General features: G+C 40.2%; 1 protein-coding gene across 1 annotated transcript; it reads left to right on the forward strand.

The window, feature by feature from the left end:
* The first annotated feature begins 2347 nt into the window (after positions 1 to 2347).
* On the forward strand, positions 2348 to 19438 carry DCHS2 (dachsous cadherin-related 2). Its single transcript, XM_072335813.1, is given in 10 exon segments — positions 2348 to 2566; positions 3329 to 4169; positions 4812 to 4938; positions 4940 to 5043; positions 9265 to 9399; positions 9612 to 9701; positions 9704 to 9830; positions 18589 to 18896; positions 18899 to 19116; positions 19118 to 19438. Coding segments are annotated over 10 exon segments (2490 nt in total).
* The last annotated feature ends 6189 nt before the right edge of the window (positions 19439 to 25627 follow it).

Consider the following 25627-nt stretch of genomic DNA (forward strand, 5'->3'; position numbering starts at 1 on the left):
TGTGCGGTGAAAAACAAGCACACCACACACTAGAGCTATGACTGGCATGCTCTGAGTGTCAAGCTTAGTACCCACCTTTTTCTCTTACTCCTCACTCTGGACTCCCAAAAGAAGAAAGAGGAGAATTTGGAGTGTGCTTTAGAGAGCAAGCTAACACTCGCTCACACTTGCTCTCTATTAATAATCTCGGGCAGAAGTACTTAAAATTGATGTGTCTTTTTTCTTAGTATGTGCCATATGTTTCTGATTTGGGGTCAATCGTCTTCCCTTGGAAATTATTCAGGAATAAATAAAAAATAGGTTGATGAAAATATTAGTCAAAACCAAACCAAAAAACAAACAAACAAACAGGAAAACCCCAAGGTGTTGAAGATTTGACCATTTTTCTAGTGCGGTTCCTGATTACAAAGGTGAAAATGAGCAGCAGTTCCAAAATGGAAGTTCCAAAGGGTTCTGGCTTTATACCATATCTCCTTCTGGCACTGTCAGCCTGCCTTGTTACTTCTGTCTCCAGCAATATGTACAAAACTGATGATTTCATGCAATACTTGAATTGTAGTGGAATGATGGAGTCTAAAGGATATTCCTTTTCTGGTTAACTAAGTGGTCCTGATGATCCATATCAGTCCCTTCCTGCTTGAGATATTCTGAGGAATGTCTGAGGATTTGGGATCATTACTCTTATGTTATTAAAAAATATAAATCCTGAACCTTACCTTTCCATTTCAAATGAGCTTGAGCCCTCCGGGAGCTACATTGACTGATGCCTATTTCATTTGACCTTAACTATACACTCTGTTACTTCAAATGAAAAAGCAAGCGTTGGTCCTTACGCTCAAGCCACCGGATGTCCTCAGTCACTGTAAGCTTTCTCTATCAATTATGTCAGTTTTAGCAATGTGTTAAAAGCATTTGAACGGCATTCATGTTGTATTCTGTTTTTCCTATCTTTTCTGTATTGCTTAACTGGGATTTTGTTTCCTGAAACATTATATGGAACAAAATAGCCTATGTGTGCATGGAGATGTACTATTGGGATGTCAACCAGAACGTACGAGAATACTAATGTACCAGTGCTAGTGTTTTGAAGCTGTCACCAAAAAATGCAGAGTGCGGACCTGTCTCATTCAGTATAATCGTCTCTACGTAATGTTTCCCTTTGGCAGTCTGTTATGTTTCTGACTGTGAGAGAAACCCAGAAGGGGACTCGTGGAGCTTTAAAAACATGGAGTTGCTCAAAAACAACAGAACAGTGCTGGGAAAAGCGATCCGTTGGTTGTCAGAACTCTGTTCTCTAACCTGCCTGCTCAGCATCTGATCATATTCTACAGGTGCAAGTGTTTTGCCATTGCAGACAAATGAAAATGAATATCCAAACGAACACTTATATGTGTAGCTAATTTGCATGTGCAGATTTGGAGAACATAAACAGCTTCATGCTCTCTTAGGTGCCTATGGAAGTATGGGTCTTTGTGAGTGTTTTCTTTAGTACATCTGCATGGAGTTTACTTTTACCACAGTTGCTTATTAGAATAGCAGCTGTTCTGCTACATTACTACATTACTTTGTTTAACCTGCCAGCACACCTTATTAAAAATCAGTGTACCAAAATTGTTTGCAAAGCATTTTAAGGGAGAAGGAGTTATGACAACTTCGATTTTCTCAGTTTTTGATAATATATACCAAGCAATAGATATTTTCCAATTTTACTATAAAAAAATTGGGGACTAATTTCAATTGTGTTCCTTGAAAATGGAGAATACACAAAGAGCTAATTACTCTTCCATGGTAGATTTTCTCCTTTGCAACTGGAATAAATGCAATAGGGTGTTCAATTGGAACTTGCCAGTTATCAGCATGCAGCCAGTCCTTGGTGGCAGATAAAAGCCTAATTCCCACCATTTGTGGATTGCTCTGGAACCAGTCTGTGTAAGACTCTGCTCATCCCCAGTTGTGTCTGTGCTGAGAGCAGAGGCAGGGAAGCCTGCATTGCTGTGGTTGCACTGTATTAGCGGCAGGGAAGTCTCTTCTTTTTGGCTTGTGGTGGTGCATCATTTGTTTGACCCTTCATTGCCTCTTCAGAAACCATGTCTTAATTCTCTCCATGTCCCTGCTGGTCAACTGGCATTGGAGATAGGAGTAGCTGTCCTGGGGTGTCAGCTGTTCTCCTGATGCTCGTAACTAATATGAGGAACATCAATACAAAAACAAGCAGTTGCTTTGGCATAGGGTAAGCAGGCAACAGTAATTATTTACTCAAGGAGGTGAGCCAGTTGAGTCTGAGAAATCCAAGTGACTGTAGCAGGTTTCCTTTCCTTTGTGTCCTGCTCCTTACTCATTAGTTATGATGGATGCATACAGTGAGGTGATGAGGTCTGTAGTAACCAATACCCATTTTTCCCCTATGGAAGAGGACATAGGATACTTCTAGATTGATGCTGTCAGCAGGGAGTTGAGTGCAACCAGGCCTCTGTCATATGCTGAGAGATCAAGCTACAGAATCACAGTCACAGCCAGGGACCAGGGGTTGCCTTCCCTTCAAGGACAGGCTGTTGTTGACATCCAGGTACTTCTTGGTATTATACGGATGGGAAAAAATCATGCTACGTACTTATTTTCCATAAAAAAATAAAAATTAAAAAGCAGTGAAACAGTTTTAGGAGAAGCAAGGAAAATAATCTGAAGATAGGAAAAATTTGGAACTAAACGTTGTTTTATAGTTTTCTTTAGTTAGCTTCTTTTCTCTTGAGCAAGGAAATGAGAGGGCAAACTCATTTTTGTTTTGAATACAGAGCAGCATTGCGAGTTGCCGTATGAATGGAAGGTGTTTATGCATTAGTAGGAGGCCATTACAAACGCTGGAAAAGAGAAGGAAAATATCTACTAGCGGTGTTCAAAGTCCTTGTATTTGGATGCCTATGATTCAGTGGGTACCAAACAGTCTTATCTTCCTTCCTTCTTTCCTTTCCTTTCCTTTCCTTTCCTTTCCTTTCCTTTCCTTTCCTTTCCTTTCCTTTCCTTTCCTTTCCTTTCCTTTCCTTTCCTTTCCTTTCCTTTCCTTTCCTTCCTTCCTTTTTGGCATGGGAATGAAGAAGAGAATTAAGGAGCATCTGGTTAAGTACTATTTGAACTCTGCTGTAGCCTGTCATGTTTGTTTCCTGGCTTCAAGGCGTACCTAGTGTATATAACAACATAGATATAATAAAAGCATACATATAGTAACATATTCACAAGTGATGAATGATTAAACTGTCAAGGAAAATAATTATCATTACACTGCCCCTGGTAGCATTGGGAAAATATGTCAGTCTTCATGTTTTTATTACAGGTAATCCCACTGCCCACAGGGAGACCTGTCTTCTCTCAAGATTTCAAGCACTTTGTCATACCTGAAAACTGTAAACCTGCTCAAGTGTTCACTCCTGTGAAGTTGCCTGGTAATCGTCTGACAGCTAACAGGAAACTGTGTTTTAACGTCACTGAAGATGACAGTGATGTTTATTTTGAAGTAGACAGTTGGATGGGAGACCTTCTTCTTTACAAGGGACTTGACTATGAAACATCTTCACGCTTCTTTTTGCACGTTATTATAAAGGATTACAATAGTAATCCCCCGCAGAACAGTGCTGTCTTTGTCAGTGTTGATGTAGAAGATCTGAATGATCATTCTCCACATTTTCAAGATGACTTCACAGTGATTGGCATAGAGGAAAATGTACCTGCTGGCACTCTGGTTTACACATTTAGTGCAAAAGATGGAGACGGCAGTTCTCCAAACAGCAAAATACAATATTCCCTGGAAATTAGTAGCATGGATGAAAATCCATTTATTGTTCATCCTTTGTATGGTACCTTAGTTACAGCATCCCCACTGGACAGGGAGATTACTCGCTCTGTAATCCTTATGGTATCTGCAACAAACCAGACAGTAAATGTGGCTGATCACAGATGTGATTCTCTGACTGCAAAAATTGTTATGCTGGATGTCAATGACAACAGTCCCAGCTTTATATCTTCACCTCTTTGCTATGTCATGGAAGATGCAGATGTGGGCCTCCTTATGCACTGTGCAATTGCAAAGGATCCTGATGAGGGAAGAAATGGACATGTTATCTATCGCTTATTTTCAGGCAATGAAAACGGATCATTTATATTGAATAGAATCACAGGTACTGTAACTCCCTTGTTTCTATACTGTGCTGATCATGGTAACATTTGGGAGTGTATACAGTGCAATAACAAAATACTGAATGACAACGACACTCGACCCAGAGTATCAAGCTCCATACAAGTGTGGCAAGGCTGAAAGCTCAATAATAGCTCAGAAATGTCTGCCTGACGCTGTGACTGTGCTGTGCAGATGTGCTGAAATGCCTTCCAGTGCATTTCTGAGGAAAAGTGTGTGCAGTGGAATGCTTCACACTGATTTCTTACACATTGCATACTTACAGCTTCTGTACATGTATACAGTGCTACATGTAGATGTTAGGAAAGGCAAAATCAAGACTGAAGGAACATGGGAGTGCACACTGTGGATAGAACCCATTCTTTAGGTGCTCAAAGTGCTGCCCGATTTTATTCTGCACCCCTCTGAAGTTCCCTGGTTCTTTGAACCTCGCTTGAACGTTCCATGAATCCCAATTACCCCTCACATCAAAATGAGCATTTCTGGGCTGCACTCACAGGTTTTACCTGCTCTAAAGTCTGGAGTGCAGTAGTGGCACAGAATGTAGCGTAGTGCAAGCGCAGGAACAATTGAGATCCTAACCTGGAAATGAGCACATCTTTACTGTTTCCATTCTTTATAACAGGACTCCTAAGTACAACCCAGCTCCTGGACTGTGAGGTGCAGGTGCACTACAGTCTGACAGTCATGGCTCTTGATAATGGCAGTACAGCTCTCTCCACAGCACAGGTTCTAACCAGCCTTGTTCTTGGTTAGGAGCCCAATATTTCTGCAGCAGCTCTATGAGATTGCAGTTTATGAAAGCCAGGATCTGGGGGAGCTGGTCATAAAAGTGGAAGCTGTGGATAGAGACACAGGTAATTTCAGCCTTTTTGCTGTTGTGGACATTGTAGACTGATCAAATCTTGTTTTGTACTGTGCTTGCATGTACAAACATCATGCATTCCCCAGGGTAATGTCTGCATTTGAGTTCCAAAACATGGCTGTTGGCTCATATTCTCAACATTCATTCAGGGCTTGGAGATACTCTGACTTACTCACTCAGCTAGCCTCAGCTCTAAGTAATATATTGAATATAAGTTGAGTGAATGGGTGATGCGGGGTAGATCAGCATAGTCCAAGTGTAAACAGCTAGAGGATTCTGGTTCTGATTCAGAAAAGAAGATTAATCTCCATTAGAGCCAATACTTAGACACTTTCGATGAGTTCTGACTAGTTTTAAAACATCTTACGAGTTCAAATCCCAGTTTCTTAACAGCAAACATGCACTAATGTCTTCTGACCAGAGAGGGGCAATGTCAACCAAGAATTTCCAGGCACTTGAACTGTGAGGGAATTTTGAAAACCACCCCGGGTTTCAAATATAGTTTCACATACATGTTGAAGTGCACAGGATGTTACAGGTAGTCTGGGTCTGAAGGTAGGTTTGCCTTCAGTAATGCAAAACATGGTATATGCAGTTGGTGGAACCTGAAGCAGATCACACCTGTGATCTGCATTAAAATAAGAGATCAGGCGAGATTTTAAACTCCCAGATACTGCTGCATTTGACCCAAAACTTGTTTCAGGTCTATGAGTTGTTTTCTCTTGACCATGGGTTTGCTTTCTGCACATCTTTACAATTGTTTAAGATTGTGCTATCCAAAAATAAATAGATAAATAAATAAATCTTGTTAGCAAAACGGTCTTCTGTCCCCAGTAAGATGTCCCATTTTAAAGCAGAGCAAGTTCTGATTACAAAAGGCTGATGGGAGATACACAGCTCAACAGAAATGGAAGAGCCATTTCCCCACAAGAATGTGAAGCATCTGAAAATTAGGAAGAAGCCAATATTCCGTATATATGAAAATCTTTGTGATAGCTGAGCAGCATTACTATCTACTTCTGTCTCCCTCAGTCTTCCATCTATTTTGTTATTGGATCATCTGATAAAAACCAAATTAGTATCTGATGTAAAAAATGGATGCATAACATAGAAAAGGAATAGCTATCATGAATTCCTCTTTCTTCTTACGCCATCCCTCTTCCTATTATATTTATTATTATTATTTTGTATTCTGCATACTATGGGAAGTACAGCAGGAGATGCATTTTGTAACCCTGTAGTAGGATGGAGCACTACTGGCTTGGCTGAGTGGAGAGGAAAGGCACTTCAGGTCTGCTGGGTGGCGTGTGGCTGGCCAGTGTGCGCCTGCTGATATAAGCGTGTTAGGCTGGAGCAGCACTGTTGCTGATGGTTCCTTCCTGGTTAATTCTGTCTGTTTGTTTAATTAAAATAATACTAATTTATATGTTTTCCAGTAACCAGAGCCCTTCTGTTGGGGCTTTTCCCCACATTTTCTATTCTTGGCCCAAAGTTCTATGTATGTTGCAGAACAGTTCCAAATACTGAAAGTGACACTCATAACGTAAGAAAATGAGATCTATATGGGAGTCATACAAACATAAATCATTTTTATGACTTTTTGGGGACAAAATTTTTGAGTAAGAAGACTTCTCGTTCTGTCCTTGATTTTTTATTTCCTATTTTTTATATCATTTTTATTTGCTCATTAAGTTGCAGTTCAAATCCCAGGAATATTTGCATAGTCTCAGTAGGGGACTTTCTTCCCTTTATTGTTTTTTCTACCTTATATGTTCCCTCACTGACCACAGGGAGGAATCATTCTTACTGACCATCACCACCATCATCAGCCATTATGTTTTATTTGTTTTCCTACTTTATGTATTATCTGTGAAGAGAAGAGCGAGTAGCTGTCATCTGCTTCGTGTTTGCTCCAAGCTTTAAGCTTGATTCCACTTTAAAAGGTCTTTCTGTGGAAATCACTGCTAAAATTTTTGCCTATACTGATTTATTTTTATTCACATAAATCATCTTACACTGCTGACTTGTACCTGCACATTGCAACAGGAGCACCACGAAATCACCCTGCTCTTAACATCTGCAGGGATAGGGGTCCCTGTCACTGTCCCCCTGTATGTTTTGGCACCTGTGTTCTTTCAGAACTTCCTGTAAATAACACCTACTGTGAAATTTGGCAGTCAATAGCTGGGCTGAAACAGTTCAATTGCAGAAGACAGAAGGCTAATAGGTGATCCCATCCCTGAATTCCACGTCCTGCTTCTTTCCCCCCCCCCCCCATCTGTGGTGTGTTTCGGTAATTAAGGATAGAGAAATGCAGATAAAGTTGAGAATGGCCTTTTAAAGGTGGTTGAGTAATTTGGATAGGCTGTAGGCTGTGTTGGTAATTAGCAAAATGTTCTCCTTGATTGCCCCTACAGCTGTGATTTCCTCCCCCACCCCTCATTTTTTCTCTGGAAAGCTGGAAAGATTTCTGTAATTCTTTTTTTGTGTGTGTTTTCATGAATAAATCCCTTCCTTGAACTGATTTAGATCAAAAAGCATTTACAGTTCAATCAAATGTCATTAGCTTTGTTAACTATTTAGCAAAACTATTCAAAAGAAAACAAAGGCAGACATGGACATTTAAAGCGTAGGCTCTGTTTCTTCTCTTGCAATAGTGTTTCTCTATCAACTCCAGCTTAGATTGTCTTTATTTTCTGCCGTTCTTGTTGAGAACAGAATGCAGTGTTAGAAACCAGAAAGTTTAGTATTGCTAGGAATGCTGCAGTTTTCCAGATATGCTGTTCCTACACTACCAAAAGATTGTGATGGATGAAAAAACACAGAAGGATTGAATGAAACTTAATTAAAACTAAAAAGGCAAATAAATGAACACAATTGTACAAGGTGAGAAGTAGTTGCACTTCATGTAGAATGTGGGATTAAACTTACCGAAGATCTCATAATAGAAAGTATTTTCCTCTAAAGAGTGTTGAAAACAGAAAAAATATGAGAGACTGCTTTATGGTCATAACTAGGAATAACTAGGTAGGAATGTGGAATCTCATTTCTCATTCAGCTCAGGCAGCTTTGGAAGCATGACTTGTGGAGTCCTGTACAGTTTTATCCTATTCTTCTACTATCCTGCTACTCTATATAATATTAGGACAAGGGGGAATGGTTTTAAACTACAGGAAGGGAGATTTAGATACATGCCAAGGGGAAATTTTTTTACTGAGATAGTGGTCAGGTTCTGGTCCAGAGAATTTGTGGATACCCCATTCCTGGAGGCCAGGTTGGATGCGGCCCTGGGCAACCTGATCTAGTGCATATTCTAGTGGCTGGAATCCCTATTTTGGAACTTGATGATCCTTGAAGTCCCTTCCAGCCCAAGCCACTCTGTGATTCTATGCTATGATTCCTAGAGAAAGACCGCAAGATTAATATTCATTTATCATAGACAAATGGGAGACCTAATTAGGAACTGAAATTGAAACTGGGAACTGTCATTGAAAATGACATTCAGGAAAAACATTGAAAGAGGGAAAATAATTAAGTTTCCCTACTAAAAATCCTACAAGACTTGTTAAAGACAAGCAGTATCATTTCAGTGGTTGTCTGCGAGCATAAACAGTCAAAAAGGCCTGAAATGTGCAGTGGAAGTGCTTACCAAGAAGGCTTTTGAGTTGAACACAAGGCAGTGCCAACCCTGTGAGTTTTGATGGGACTTAGGCATCTCAATATTGCCAATACCTGGAACTTGTGGATGTGTCAAAAAGTGGATGTCTTCTCTGAATGTTTATGCTGTTCAATGTGATACTTTACAGAGATCCTTGTACTGGCTCCAAGTGAAGTAAGTGGAAAACCAGAGCCAGAGCAGCCTGGTGCGTTGCCTGACATCCTGTTGAGAAATAATTAAGGGAGAGTACAAGACAAATGTGTGGATTTCATAGTCTAAGTTCATGATACATCAGATTGTTTGGTAACTTGCCTTGGGTCCCTCAAAATGTTTCTAGGGTCTCTTGGAATGCCCGGAATACTTACGCACAGTGCAATAGCTGGACTAAAGATTTTGAAGATCCAGTTTTAGATTTTGATCCTTTGTGTTAATGAAGAATGTTACTGCACTGAGAGCAATAATCTCATTTATAATCAGTTTCCTAGAAGTTGGGGGGGGAAAGAGGGCATGTAAGGAGAGTGACTGTTTCGCTAGCACTTCTGTTCTCCTTTTAAGGACAGCATTCCTTGCTTCAGTATAACATCTTACCAGGACCTGGATATGAGAAATTAGGAATAAATTTGGACATTGGAGAATTGTTAACAACTGTATCACTGGACAGGGAAACTCAGGAGGTTTTCAGTATTAAAGGTAACAACATGAAGTAGCTATGACTGCTTGTTCAATGGGAGGTGAGAATGGTTGCAGAGTTACTATTGGAGTTAGTCTGGGTTACATGGAAGTGCTAATATTTTCAGGAACAGGGGAGTATGTGCTTTGTTTATAGAAAAATAATGACTATTCTGCTATTGCTAAGGAGCAGTATACCTCTATAAAATTTGCTTTCTGTTTTTAAATCTTAGTTTTGGTTCAAGATGTTGGAACTCCGTCCCTATCAAGCACAGCAACGGTTATCTGCAAAGTGCTGGATGAAAATGATAGCTCTCCCAAGTTTTCTTTGCTGCCTTTGAGATTTGTATTTCAGAGAATCAACAACCTTCAGTAGTTTATGTTTCCAGCGTTACAGACATGGATGCTGGCAATAATGGAGCTCTAAGATACAAAATTGTCTTTATTATTAAGTTATGAAGCATATAAACAGCAGTGTCCAGGTTTTAGGCTAGCGTTCCTACATACTGACTTGTTCACATGGTTTTCTTAATGTGGTTGGTGGGGAAAAAAACCTGTTCACCCCTTTGTCAGCATTAATAAGCCTTTTCCAAGCAAGCTTTAAGTCAGCTCTCTGAATTTGAAGTGGTACAGAAAAGAAAAACAAAAGCTACCAAATCCTGGAAGAAGGCATTAATCGCAAATGCATAATTGTATCCTTATCATTATAGCTGTGGAAGATCTTTTGAGTAAGTAGAAGAACTAACCTAATCTTAATTTTTAACTTTTATTTTGCGAGACCTTCATTCACTCACCAATTAAAGTAATACTTGATTTTCATACTACCAAACTCTCCCCAAGTCTGCTATGTCAATGTAAGCCCCACAGCTGTTCAAAGTCTCTTGTAAAGTCCTTGCACAAATACAAGCATGCTGTGCTTACTTTCGTTTGTGGCTCCCAACATCAGCTCAACCAGCAGATAAGTACCGTGGTTCCAGCTGACAAATTTTTCTTTGAAGAAGCAGTGAAGAATTTCTTTATTTCCTTGGTTTTAATCTCACAATCCTTTATAATTTTAAATTTAATTACCATTATTACATGTTATAAAGTATGTCTGCCATTCACTGCAAGTGAAAATGCTGATTTTTCTTCTGTCAGCTGCTTCATATTTACCTTCCCCTTTCCTCTCCACAAAATTAAGACCTTGAAGTGCAACTATTCACTTCCAAGAGACAGGTTTGTAGAATAGAGCAAAGAACAACTAATTGCAGTTGTCAGCAGCGCCTTATAGGTTTCTGGAATTTGTAGCTAAGGTTGAGAAGAGGTCACCTTGTGATGCAGCATAGTTGTAGGAGACTATAAAGTGTGCAGCTTTGGGAAGGAAAGGCACACATCTGACAAAATAGCTGCTCTGTAAGTTGATATGATATTCTGTATTTACTGTCATTGACACCCACTGATTTATATGAAATTATTAAAAGAGTAATAAAATACGCAAAACATATACAAGCACATCAGCTGCCCTTGCAATTGGATCATATTATTATAATAAACGTGGTGGTAGTCACAAGAAATTCTCTTTCCAAATGCAATTGTTTGCTTTATTTTTGTGTGTGGAAAAGTGGAAATGTTGGGGAATACTTCACACTAAACAGTACATCTGGAGAACTGTAGGTTACTTGTATCTTAGGCAGAGAGGATGTCAGCAATTTTACTCTTGTAATTGAGTGCCACGACCTAGGCAGTCCATCAACTCCAGCAGAAGTTGTTGAGCAGGGGAGGCAAGAGACTGACATGCTGTGCAAGGACCTGCAGCTTAAACTGAGAGAAAAGAGGGAAATGTATTTTGCAGCCTGGGAAGAGTACAAGGCTGTTGTCTGCGTGTGTAGAGATAGGATTAGGAAAGCCAAGGCAGCTGAACTTGGCAAGGGATGTGAAAAATAACAAGAAGGGATTCTACAGGTACATAGGCAGGAGAACACAGGCCAAGGAGAGCGTTCTCTCTCTGATGAAAGGTAATGGGGAGCTGGCTTTCTCAGACACAGAAAAATCTGAGGTACTCAGAGTGCTTTGCCCCAGTCTTCACAGGTAGTCAGGCTTCCCGTGTCTGCTAGGACCCTGAACATCTAGCTGGGGGTGTGGGGAGTGGTTTCTGTCCCACTGTAGCAGTGGAACAAGTCCAAGACCGCCTCATGAAACTGAATGTATAAAGTCCATCTTATCCATCTGTATGGGAGATTGGTAATCACAGCCTGAACCTCTGATTAATCAGCTGAGGCAAGTGTCAGATCAGCTGTGGGAGCACAGGTGAGAGTGATGTAGCTGTGCTCCCGGAAGGTGTGGAGCTCGACTCCACCTCCTCTGAGACCTCATTTAAGGGTTGACCCCCACTGAGGCAGTATCTCTTGGAGATTGCTCTTCAGTGAGGACTACCCCAGCTTCTTCAGCTAAGGCATCACCACTGGTGAGTTTTCCTTTTGCTTATAACCTCTGTACATTTACTGTCATCTTCTCTAACATCTGTATACTAGCCACCTATACACCATCTTAGAGTTCTGAGAGAGATGACTGATGCGGTTGCCCAGCCAATCTCCATCATATTTGAGTCTCCAATGAGAAGTAAGGTGAAGGCCCTGGAGTTTCATTCTTTTCTTGAGAGTTTGGATTGATCTGCATTAATTAACTGATTATTGCAAGAAAGAGCTAACTTTTTTTCTACCCAAGAAAAAATAATGAGAGCCAAGATAGGTTTTGTTAGGAAACAAGTGTAAAGGAAGAAAATTAAAATGAGAGTTTTATAGAAATTGTTCAACTATTGTGATCCTAAATGTTCCTAAGTGTTCATTCACTGGCCAGGCCAGACTAGGCAATCCAGCATGCAATTATGCTAACTCCTGAGGATCTGTGATAACAAGAATGCCGCAGTCCTATAGTCCAATCTGTAGAAAAAATGTTAAACGGATTCAACATAAGGTGTTTTGAGTACAGGAAATTTAGCAGAGCTTCACATTGAGATAGAGGGTTTCACCCCCCAAATTTTAGTTTGCATATTTAATTTGTGAAGAAGATCAAATTCTTTCAAGGGTATAAAGGATATTACCAAGTATTAATATAGTTCTTGCTCTGTTGACAACAGTATTTTTTTATTTATATAAGCATATGTCAAATACTTTACTTTTCAGAGGAAAAAGAGGAAAGCAGGATTATAATTAAAAACCCCATAAAAGTTAGCTTATAGATGTATGTGATCTGGGACCCCTTCAAGTATGAATAGTTCCAGTGTATTCAGTCCGAGGGAGATTTATATTACATACTGATTATTTGTAGAACTGGTATTAATAAATGTGGCTTTTCCTCCTAATTTTATTTCTACCTTAACTAATAGAGTGGAAAAGCTCTAAGTTTATTTTTAAAAGAATTGAAACTCAAAGCAATGTAAACAATGAAAGCCAAAGCCAAGCATGTAGCTTTAATTTCATCTAGAACCACATTTTGGGTGAGTACCTCAGGAATTTCTTTCATTAGCAATTAAGAGATCTCAAGAAAAAAAGGGCAAGGATGAATCAGTTATGTGACCACAGAGGAAGAGAAGAGACTACAATGCTCACTGCAGAAGAGAGAATGAAAACTGATATAGGTGTATTATAATCGAGAATAACATTTTTTTAAACTTAATCCCAGAAAAGCAGGGATTCAAATGAAAATACCACTGCTTGCTTTATTTCTGGTAGCATTTCTTCTTAAGCCAACAAATAAGCAAACAAAAAGACTGCTGACAGTGTTAGGAAACAAATATTAACATCCTGCAGACCTTGATTTATATTTTCTTTCATCCTTAGCTGGGGATGCTCTAAATGATTGCTCTTTTGCTGCATTCTGTTGTAAATCAGAGTTGCCCAGCCAAGTAAGTTCTACCCGCTATCAGAATGCACCCACTTTTTTTTCCTAAAACAGACAGTGTCTATCTTACATCCATCTGTTGTTTGGTTAGTGTTGCCGTGTGCAATTATAGTTTAAACCCCCCCCTTGCCCAGGTACTAGCGAAATCCCCGCTAGGGCCAAAAAGACCACCGTGACTCATCAAGAAAGGTGGCAAAATGGCCCCCCTCCGAATACTACAACGTTCAGCCTCGTTAGCATCTACAACAGGTTAGATTTTATTTACATAACATTTCTAGTAAATATCCTATAAATATGTTCACTAGTGCAGGAAAAACCATCTTGTCACAATTGTTGTGTCTGTGCTTTTGAGTCCCAAGTTTTTAGGAGTAAATTCAAATGCATTTAAAACGAGATTTCCTGGCTTTAAAATGAGTGGCTACCGGTACCCTAATAAAGCTTAAGAAACTCAAAATGTAACAGATAGAAACTAAGAACATTTTATAAAGATAAAGCCCTTCCTTACAAAATTTTGCATAAGCAATGTGTCCTTTGTTATGTAATAAAATAGCTAGTTTTCTGTAATGCTGTTAGGAAGGTTGTATGGTAATATCACTCTGTCACGGCTGAATAGAATAAATTAATTTATACAATTCAAATCTACTAAACATCAATTGCTATCTTGAAAACAGCAGTTATTTGGAAGTCTCAATAACATCTTTACTAAAGCTTGCCATGATTCTCTTTAATATTTCCAATAGGATTTATGTTTCATGTCTTTTGTACTCTGTATTAAATCATTACTTGGGTCATATTAATACTGAAATATATAAGTAGACTATGACCTGCTTTTGTTCTCCAAGGCATTATTCTTAATCTTTAGATATTGTGTGGAAGAGCAGTTTCACATAAAACTATAGGCAATTCAGAAAGAGAAGACACTACAGAAGTAAATCTGTAGTCCGTTCATTTTGGACTCCAGTGCCATATTGATCAGATGTCTTCAATTTCTTCTTTTCTGCAATAACAAAACTTGGTGCTAAAACCTGCATTGATAGAAATGAGGCATACTGAAGCTCACTGTGATGAAAATAGTTCTGTAAATTGAATGAAAGTTTAAAGTGTTCTGTAGCTTGATCTAGTTGATGGCCCTGGCTGATGCAAAAAGAGGACTTAGACCTTCTTCTCATGGTAGCAATCAGTTGGTAACATTGTGTGACATTAGTTCAACACCTACATATCTCGAGTCTTTTCAGAATTTTAAATAACAGGCATTGTATATGTGATGCACTGAGATAAGCAGCAATGTGTTGGTAAATACTTAGTCCAATCCTCCTATTAGCAAAAGGCACAAAGGCTGTCTTTTCATTACAGCTTTCTCCTGAATTTAGCTTCCACTTGTAATGACAAGAATGGGAGTCATGGATGTATAGAAGCTGTAAATTACTTGCTATTTATTTAGGCTTTCTGCATTCAGTTTAAGAACATTTGTCCATAGCAGTGTGTTTAAAGCTTAATGGCCCAGTGATGCAAATGGGAAATCGTTTAGTCTCTGTTGACTCCAGGCTTGATTCGATTATCACTGATGGTCTGTTCTGTTTGAAATTTCTGGTCTGCAAGTTTGACACAGGACAAAAGTTGTCTGTATCCAATCTCTAAATCTCACAGAAGCAAACATCAAGCTTTTAAGATTCTGTGCCTCTTAGCTCTGTCTGGATGTCTCTCTGGTAGCCCCTTCCTCCTGTGGACAGCAGCTGTTGACTCTACAAAGACCACGGGACTGTGCCTCAGTTAGATGTTCCTGTGGCAGTTTGTGACGCTGTGTAATTAATGTCAGCTAAATATATATCTCATTTCCACATATTGCTGTGTGGGAAAAACATGAAAGTTCCCGTTCCAAGTGAAGAAACAGGCTAGGGGAATGCTGGCTCATAATGTTTCAGATGTCCTGCCTGGTATTACAGTGATTCATGTATCAACAACAGACGTGGACTCTAGCCCAGCACTTCAGTTTGACTTAACTGATAATAAAAGTTCTGGAATGAAATTTGCTATCAGTCAACACACTGGTGTAATCTCAGTGGTAGAACCACTGGATTTTGAAGAAACTTCTGTGTCTAAACTGGGAATCATGGTGTCAGACTCTGTCCATCAAACAAAAGCAGAACTCACAATCCATGTTTTGCATGTCAATGATAACCCACCAGTGTTTACTCAGGTTTTCTATCAGGTGAGGAAGCAGCAGACAACTGTGTGATGTCTCTCTGCTGTGTGAGGACAAGCAGTGGGAGTACACATTCATCTTTGTGTTAAAATTGCATTTGATCACCACTGAGAAGGAATGTCTCTACAGAGCAGGCTGCACAAACTGCTCTTCTCGGAAATCCTTGCCCTTTCCTAGGAATTCTGAGAAAAAGACCAAAGGTTTTGTTCACTTTTCATGTTTGTGTTCCGTGCCTTCAGACCAACGGTGGTGGGAATGCCAGCTGTACTCCTTGTGCTGTGCATTCATCACTCAAGGTTTCTGAATGTAATCCAAAACTGGTTTGCTGAGCAGTGTCCATTGTTCAAGACTGGTTGTTTCTTCTGACAGAATAGTAAAAAAAACTTGGTACATTTATTCTGACTCAATTACTATGACCTGTATTTCTTTCTTTTCAGTTACACAGCTCTGCAGAGGTGGAGCAACTCTCACTGTGATAGGTTAGACATGTACATTTTGTAGCATGTAGCCTTGCCTTACAGCCATGGCATACCTGAAGGCAGTGGGGGAGACCAGTTTTGACTTCCCTCACAACTCTTGCTATATGGAGAACTGTAAGGCAAACAAAGGCAATGACAGAGCTTTTATTTGAGACACAGGTGCCACAGAACAAGATATCAAAGATGAGGAATTAACTCACCCCTCCCAGCAACAGCCCAGAGAAAAGGGAGAGCTGAGAAATGCAGCCTTCTGCAGTTTGAACTCTGGCCCATTGCAAGGAGAAGTTGGGGGGGGGAAACACATGCAGACTCTTACTGCATACCCACTCGTGGAAGCACCACTGAGACTGGGAGAGAGGCAGGGTGGATCTAGGCTCCCCCTGTTCCTCACATGCTCAAGTGTCATGCTGTGACCAAAGATCTCTGCTGCAAGGACACAGCTCAGCTTTTGGTCTTCTGGACAGAGATTTGAACGCTGTTTTACAAGTCAAGGTGTCCAACAGCATTTTAAACCAAAGCTGTTTTTTAACTATGAGCCACTAAGATGATTGAAGGAACTGATGTCATACAAGGCTTGTGAAGGTAGGGATCAGACTGCTGAAAGGGTTTTGGCTTGATGCCTTTATGTGATACAGAGTCTGTGAGGCTTGGGCTTATGCTAGGCACATGTAGTTGCTTAAGTTAGAGTTATGGACAGGGGAGGGACAGCCTGGAGCTTTAGGGGAAGTGAAGCTACCAAAGGAGTTGTCTCCTTAGGGCTTGTTCATGCATGGATAGGCTGTGAGGCTTACCCAGGAGAACCTAGAGCATGGATTGTCCAGTCTAGCAAGGAAAAGTCCTAGAGGGGATCTTGCTATCATATGTAAATACCTGGTGGGTGTAGTAAAGAAGAGCTAGTTTGTTCTCCAGGGTGCCCAGTGATGGCGAGAGGCAGTGGGCACAAGCTGAAGTCCAGGAGATTCCACTGAAACTTCAGGAAGAACTTTGTCCTGACAGTGGGGTTGTGGAGCCTCCATCCCTGGACTGTATCTACAGTCTGGACAACATGCTTTAAGTTACCATGTTCTGAGCAGGGCCTGGATAGCATAGCCTCCAAAGGTGCCTACCAGCCTCAGCTATTCTGCGAGCCTGTGAACTCAACTATTGGCTTGATTTGGTGCTTTTTATGTCTGCTGGGACTTTTCAGAGCAAAAAATATGAGGCTTGGATTGAGTAATGCTTCATCTACAAATCTCAGGCAGCTCTGAGGAATAAGCTTAAGCAGCTGATGTTCTGGAGAATTTCAAGCTCTGAACATGTGCAGAGAAAGCAGCTTAGCCACTCACATAACTGGAATAGACTGTGGGACCCTGTGAAACTGTCAGGTACCTGAGTTGTCAGGATTTGTGTAAATCATCCACTTAAACCTGTGAGTCAAAATCCCAGAAAAAAAAATGCACTTGTAATGCTCAAGTGATTTTTAGAACCCGGCCTTAAGTTTTCTTTAACTCTCGTGTGTGTCTGATTTTGAAGATTAATTTAGGAAAGTTCTTGCTTATGCAGGTGCTGGGAAAGGTCGTGTGGATCAAAGTGAACCTTACTGGCACTGTTATGACCTGTTGTAAATCAGTGTAGCTCTACTGCCTGTGCTAACAGAAACAGCTGAACTCTCTGTACAGTCCTAATGATTTGATATGTTGCTTGACCAGTTAAGATGCACTGCTTCTTCTCAGTCAACGATATATACAACTCCCTGTTCATAGCCCTGTAATTTTTATCCTTTTGTTGTTCTTCAAAGTGTTTTCACATTTATACTGTATGTCTGTTATATGCACAGATTGTCCGCATGTTGAAATGATTTAGACTAACACTTGAAGCATCTGCCTTTGTAGCTACCATTAATTTGAACTGATAGGAGAAAAGCCAGTCCTACTTGCAGTGCAGTGTGAAGTATTCATCTTGTTAATGTATTACTGAAGAGAGAGTCGGGGATTCACTGAGCTCATCAAATGGAGCCTGAACTAGATTAATTTTACTTCTGTTTAAATGTTTCTATAAATCCTGTCTGTGTTGTATGCATCATTTTCAGTATCACAGTTCCTTATTCTTTTGTCCATTAAGGAAATAGCGAGGCGAAGCCTTTTCTAAAGATAAGAACTATATTCTTCTTTTTTTCCTCATCAGATCAAACGAAGGAAAAATAATTATTTTCAAAATCTTCCATTTTCCTTTATATTGACAGGTGAGCTTGCCAGAGTTCATTTCAGTTGGTGTCATTGTTCTGATTCTCTGTGCGGTGGACAGGGATTCAGAGCACAATGGATTGATTTCCTACAAAATCCTCTCTTCCTCGAAAAGTTATCCCATTGTGTCAGCCTACAGCCTGACCATTAGCCTTTCTGTCTCATGATGTTCCTGCTGCTTGCCTTGCTTGTCAGTGTTATTGCACTTGTTCTGAGACATAAGCAGAAAGATATGATGAACTCTAATGTGAAAATAGAAACATTATCCTCCTCAGCTACTGATGTGAATTTGGCCAGAGAAGACATGGTTCTCAAGGACTGCCAGAATATCCAAAGTACTGAGAGCGGCATGCTTACCATGGGTGCCATAGCAGATTGGCTGAGCTTGTCAGGAATCAGAGAGGAAAGATGATGATGTGCCCTGTAGGCATTTAGGCTTCAGCGGCCAAAGTTCTGTGGAAGGAGAAACTGCAGAGGATGAAGAAATCAAAAGGATGAGTGAACATCCTTGCAGGAAGAGTGCTGGCTCCACACTGAGCAAGTGAGACTCCTGGATGCCAGATTCAGGGATTCCAAGGGAGTCTGACCATCTCTCCTGCCTGTCTGAGGAAACTAACATCGTGGCTACCATGCAAAGCATGGAGAGCATATAGACTGTTCAAGGCAAAGATGGAGAAGCTTGTGATGCAGCCCATGAAAGTAACAAAGTGTTGTCTCAGACAGTTAAAAAAACAGAAATAAGGAAGAAGGACATACTGACCTCATGAGAGACTATGTCTTGGTATCAGATAGGCAGGACTCTGGGTGTGATTTGCTCACAACTCTTGGCACCTCTGACAAGGACCTCAGAGGCAGTTACATCTGGGATTATGTGCACAGCTGGGAACCCAGATTTCATCCTCTCTCTTCAGTCTTCAGTGACATTGCAAAACTGAAAACTGAAAGTGGATGTGTTTTGTAGCCTTCCTAAGGAGGAGCCTTTTGTTTTTCCTCCTCCCTTGGTAACACCAGTAGCTCAACCTGGCATAAGGACAGTGCCAACATGGATGCCAAATGTAATATCAGGGCAAGCATTTAAAAAATGCCCTTGTTCTCCCCTTATCCAGAGTCTAGAATACCCTTCACCAATGAGGGCCCTCCATTTTTCTCCTTCTCTGTCTTTGCTTACCATGCAGACACCTACTGCTTCTGCATTCATCTCTGATGGGAGAAGGGAAGGAATATGTCTTATTTGTCTAAGACATGAACTTGCAACAGAGGAGGAAATTCAAGTCTAGATTATTAACTGATGGCAGTTTGTAGAAAAATATATGGATTGAGATGTGTTTTTATTTTATTTTATTTTAAACAAGCAAAACATGCCTGTCAGAACTGGGTTACTGCTATCTTTCCCTTTCTCATGAGCTGAAATGGTTAATATATAACATAGCCACAAACCTTGTAACAATCCATCATGTTCTTCACAGGGTAGGCTGCCAGTCCATGAGTTTTCTCCTTTTACAGCTCCCAACAAGTGTGTTTTCCCATGTAAATCACACAGCTTGGTGCCTGAAAACCAACTTGATGATCGATTCTAATGTGTTTAACAAAATATGTTAATAACAAATTAATGGTAGTAACTATTTTCTGTGGAAATTTTCTGTGGTTGCATTATGAGAGATATTATAGAATATCCCAAGTTGGAAGGGACACACGAGGATTGAGTCCAACCCCTGGCTCCACACAGACCACCCAAAATCAGACCATATGACTGAAAGTTGTGTCCAAATGCTTCTTGACTTCCAACAAGCTTGGGGCTGTGCCCACTGCCCTGGGGAGCCTGTTCCATGTCCACCGCCCTCTGCTGAAGATCCTTTTTCTAACCTCCACCTGACCTTCCCTGATGCAGATCCATAGTTTACCAGCACTGAAGTGAGACTGACAGTTCCATAGTTTACCAGTGTTTTTTTCTCTTCTTCCCTTCTTGAATATTGGAACAGTGGTAGCCAGCTTCCAGTCAACTGGGACCATTCCCCGTTTCCAAGACCATTGAAAATAATTGAGATGATACTGGCCAACTCTCATAGTACCTTGGGATGAATCCTATTAGGCCCAAGGACATGTATGTATCCAGGTGGAGCAGCAAATCATGCGCAAGTTTGGAGTTGGCATGGATTTCATTGTTACTGCAGTCACAGCCAGAGCCTGTCACTGATGTTGAAGAGGCAAATGTCTCTGCTTTAACTATGTCTCTGTTTTTAATATAACCATTCTCATCAAGTAACAGATCAGTGTTTTCTCTGGTCTTCCTTTTGTTGCTAACATTTAAAAAAAAACAAGACACCGAGAAACAAACAAACATTCAGTTGTCCCCTTCAGTATTGGCCATCTCTCTGCAAAGGCAAATGGCATCACTAGATCTCCTCACGATGGCTGACCTTGCTTCCAGTGGCCATACACTTTCCGCCTAAGCTCTAGAATAAGATCACTGTTCAGTCCAGCTGGCCTTCTGCCCCACCTGCTTGAGTTCTGACATTTTGGAATTGTCAGTTTCTGTACTAAGACCCCAGAAAGAAGTGGTACTTTAAAAGTAACCAGGCATTAGAGGGTACTAGAGTGATGTGCAAGTTCGTCAGTTTGGGCCAGCATGTCATGATAATCTGCTTAATAATGGCTCACTCACAGAAACCCTCGGGAAAAAGATAAAAATAAAAATAATGGTAAGAGAAAAGCAACCTTCTTCTCTATTACCAGAGTCAAAATAACTATCCGTTGTCTTTCTGTCCTATTGCAGAAGATGGCCTGTTCCCCACACAGCTTTAAGATAGGATGGTGTCACAATTGAGAAGGTCTTCTATGCCTTCATGCTGTTCCTTGGTGCTGTTAAGGGTTTGCAAAACCAGATATTTGGTCTTGATTGCTGTACGTATCACACACATCACATTTTGTGTATACATATCTAGTCACGTACACATAGATATACTGCTGTGTATGCTTATATATTGTATCAGATTAATATAATAGAAAATGCATCCAGAGTAACCCTGGCTTCTCTTCAGTGTAGATTTAAAAGTCTTTGCTTCTTTTGCATTGTGCATATAAAAACTTGGCTCTAGGGAAGAGTAATTGGTGCCTGGGAATCTGCTAGAAGTTGGATGTATACAGAAATAAATGTTGTTCAAGTAACAGCTGGAGTAAATGCCTACAGTGTTGTTAGACTGAATGATTACATGGGACCTGTGTCAGTTATTTCCTCAGTCATGTAAGTCATGATCCTTACTGTTTTGCAATGTGTGGTTGTAGCAGAAGTGCTGAGTCACAGCCTGAACCAGTGACTGAGCACCTGGTGGGAAGGCAGGGCCAGCTCAGGGGAGCTCAGGTGCATGCAGTGCACCTGACTGATGGAAGGGGTGGAGCCACAATCCACCCCTTCCCAGACCTCATTTAAGGGTTGGCAGTGGAGTCGAGCATCTCTTGCTGGAGGTCCCTCTCTACCTGATGCCTGCTAAAGGTGAGCAGCTCTTTTCCTTTGTTTCTGTACTTGCTGTATTTGGGCTTCTCATTTGCTGTGGCAGAAGGCTTTACCACTCTGATATTATTGTGGTGCTTTTCCATCCTATTATAGCAGTACAGTGGTCTTTGAATGGGATCCTGCTTCCATGGGTGTACAAATATATAATACAATCCTTATTGCTGTGCAGGGGCGCTTCTTTGAAAGGTGCGGTTGCTGTTGTACTGCCACAGTTGAAGAAGTAAGTATGGCTCAGTGATTCACAGGGGTCAACAGATCTCACTAAGAGGGAGAGAGGAAGTTTTTTAGTTGGGTGAAAGCCTGTGTTAGGAAGGAAAAGGTGAGGAGTCATTTCTAGTTCATGTCTTATGTCATATGGAGTACCGCTTCAAGGCCATTGTTCCAGTGTGAACTGGAACATGTTGGGAACAAGAGCATTGTGTAGTAGAGCTTCTTAGAACCTCTGACTGAAGAAGGCCATGTGCTTTTGCATTTCTGTGTGGTTGTAAGATCCATATTGAGGCTCCAAGTTTTCTTGATGAGCTTTCAGAGTGGCTTGTTCTGTCAACTTTTTGCTGCAGTTGATTTTGCAATTGAATGGGTTATAGAAATTTTTTTATTCATATTTCAGTAGGAAATTTGTATGCCTGAAAAGCAACTGTAATGTATGTGATGAAGTAGTATTAATGCGTAAATGTTTGACAGCTCAAATAATGTAACAATTTTTCTAAACATAACTTTCTATGGACATCATCCACAGAAGTTATTTCCACCTGTTAAAATTATGCTATCTGCAACCCTTTTGGTGTTTACTTAACACCTTGAATTGTAACTTCTAATAAGAAGTGTCCGCTGCGATGTTCAATATGTGTGTTTGTAGTTTTGGGTGGCACTCAGGGCACAGAGAACCAGCTTCTCTGTACAGTCATCATCTTAACTATCTTGTTTCATGCTGTCATGGTCAAGTGGCAGTTTCTCCTCTGAGCAGCATCAAAAAGCACATGCTGTTCTGATAAGAGATCATCTTTGCAGTGGTTGTTTGGAGGAGCAAGTTCTTCACAAAGCAAAATGGTGTTTTATATTCACTTTTGTGAGTAGGAAATAGTATCTCAGATTTTGTTTCAAGAATAGATTCTAGATTAATAAATAGCTTTATATTCAATAATGCTGCTGCTGCAAATGAAATATTAGTGTTAAAGTTCTTTAAAGCATGCAGCTGTAATTTATACAGATTTAGACCTCACCATGCTAATCTCTGCTTGCTACAGTTCTGCTTGAAAAGTGAGCAAATCCTGTTTCTGTTTGTCATTTTTGCTTCTCCAAATATATTTTGATGCCTCACTGAAAGACTAAGTATACTTGCATCCAGTCTCTCATGCACACAAATTAACCAACATATGTTTTGTGTTCCTCTTAAGTGTTATGAGTCTTTTCCTTGTCTGTATGTGTATTAGCTCATTCTGTATCTAACAGGAAACAACATTTAGTTGAAATATTGTTTTGTATATAGTCAAGCTTTAAAAAGTGACCTCTGAAACAAGCGTTTGCAATAAATTGCATAGTTTTTTTTACTGTGTAAACAGTATAGAACATCCATAATTTACAGTGAGCTTAATATTAGCTTGAATTGAAAAGGCTGTTACTGTGTGATTCTACACACCAGTTTTAGCACTTTGGAGAAGGTACAGAACTTGTTAGTGGAAAATTGTATTAAGCTCAAACTGCACAAGGTATAAAAGACAGTTGTCTCTTCTGGAATTTTGGCTGTCTGCCTTCTGGATTTCTTGTTGGCAGCCTTGAAAACACTTGTGTAAATCGCTACCAAATGGATATCCAAATTCCATCTACCAGTAGTAATCATTAAATTGATATTTAAGCAGATTCCTGTGCAAAGAGTAAAGACTTTTTTGGGTATCCATCGTGCAGGGATTATAAATATATGTTTTATAAAGTAATATGAAAAACCCTGGTTACCTATGTGTCCATGTTTATTTTGTAGTTCTTCTGAAGGCAGAAGTTGTTTCTATTGTAATTCTAGATGTGGGGGAGGGGGGGGAAACACAAACCTTGTTGCTAAGTCCAACACACTGCTATTTCCTACTATCTTTTATATTTTGTTGCTATCAATTCTGTGATTTCTGCCATTTTTCTTTAACTGCTGTATAGCTAGGCATACTACAGGAAGCTGTGTGTGGGAACATAGTAATTAGTCATTCTCCTTGGTCAGAGCTGCCAATGTGTGTGTGGACTGCACCATTCCTTGAAAACCAGAACATGGGATGGAAGGATGTGGAGGGATTGTTGTGAAAGAGGGAACTGGCACAGCATTGGTAAGCATGGAGAGTGATTTTCCCCTAAAATCCAGTAAAAACACTAATTGGAATAGGAGACACTTGTGACTGTAATGGAATATTCTGTAGTGGGAGGTTTATGTTTAGAATTTGGCTTATTCTGAGGATGAAGTGGCTTTGCAGCTTTTTGTCTCTATTACCTGGTGCAAAAGAACCAACTCGCTGTGGCAGAATGTGTCTCAGTTAACTGATGGTGATCTGGCTGGCATAACTAAGGTGTTGCAAAATCAAATTCAGTACCCTTCTGGGTTGTGCACAGCTGTAAATTCTGCTAGCTGTTCATCACTGCATATTGTTGGAAATATCCTCAATAATTTTTGGTCAGGACGGTATCTCTGATAAAAGCAGTTTTTATTCGCGATTGCAATGGCGGGCGCCCTGATAGCAGAAGCGCAACTAAGGACACGATGTTACAGCATTTATACCTTGTCTCCCATACCTTTTCCCCTCCCGTTTCCCCTTTGGTTGGGTATTCGAGGTTACAATTTTACCCGAGATTTGCATTTGTTAATTACATTCTGAAGTTTGTTAATTCAGGTGCAGTCTGTCGCCATCCTGCTGTTGTTTCCAAGATGTCTCGGTGCTCTTATCGTATTGATATGTTGATTTCTTTCAAAGCTTCGTCCATTCTGTCTCAGAGACCTTTGTTAAACAAAGAGCCCGGGGAGGGGGGTTGATTCCAGTCCTTCCCGATATCTCTTCAGGCACATCCTTAGGTATGTCACGACTTGCATACTTTTGCAATGCGTACAACAAAACATTAAAACATACATTGTTGCTAGTTTATACAGGTATATTGTTAATTATTTTAACTTCTCCTCTTTGGATCCTTTATTACTCAGGTCTTATTTGTCCAGCACCAAAAATCAGTAGTTCTATTTCAGACAGCTGGACAGGAGCTGCAGTTTTGTACCTATGACTTCTACCTAATAACTACAAATTACTTCACTTATATAATGAGATCTTGAAATAAAATATTCTTATCTTATTCTAAATGCAGAAACAACATTTGATTCCCACAATCCCCCCTTTTCTTCTTTATACACTGTTGATTTCTGCAAGTTTTGCTTTTTCTTTAAGGCGTTATCTTGTAGACCTCTTCCTATTCATCACTTCCTTATTCTTGTTGATTGTCCACCCACCAAAACAGTGACTCAAATCCTGCCGCAATTTGATTTCTTGCCTTAAATTCATCAGGGACACCTCTTGGTACCCCAACTGAATATATATATATTGCATCATCAAATTATAACCCTAAACTCCTTTTGGTTCTTCCAGAATCTTTGGATATTCCTTTTTCAAATGCCAGGGTGAATGGTATAACTAATTGAACAAGTGCACAGGTGCTTCCCCAGTTTGAAGGTAGAGTGGACCATAAAATCTTTCCCCCACAGTACCACCAGAGATCTGCTCTGAAGATTCCCAATCTTGAATAATTTCCTGCTAAATCCTCTGTAACATTCAAGACCTTACTGCATAAGGAAAAGTTTCCCATAGGCCTGGCAGCCTTCACACCCTGCCATGAGAGGCAAGATGTATGGTTACCTACCACTGTAGAGAGTGCAGGAGGGATCTTGACATCTGTATCAAGCATTGGAGGAAACAAGAGGGAGAGAGATCAGCAG

The sequence above is a fragment of the Excalfactoria chinensis genome, chromosome 4, assembly GCF_039878825.1.
Source record: "Excalfactoria chinensis isolate bCotChi1 chromosome 4, bCotChi1.hap2, whole genome shotgun sequence".
Lineage (NCBI taxonomy): Eukaryota > Metazoa > Chordata > Aves > Galliformes > Phasianidae > Excalfactoria > Excalfactoria chinensis.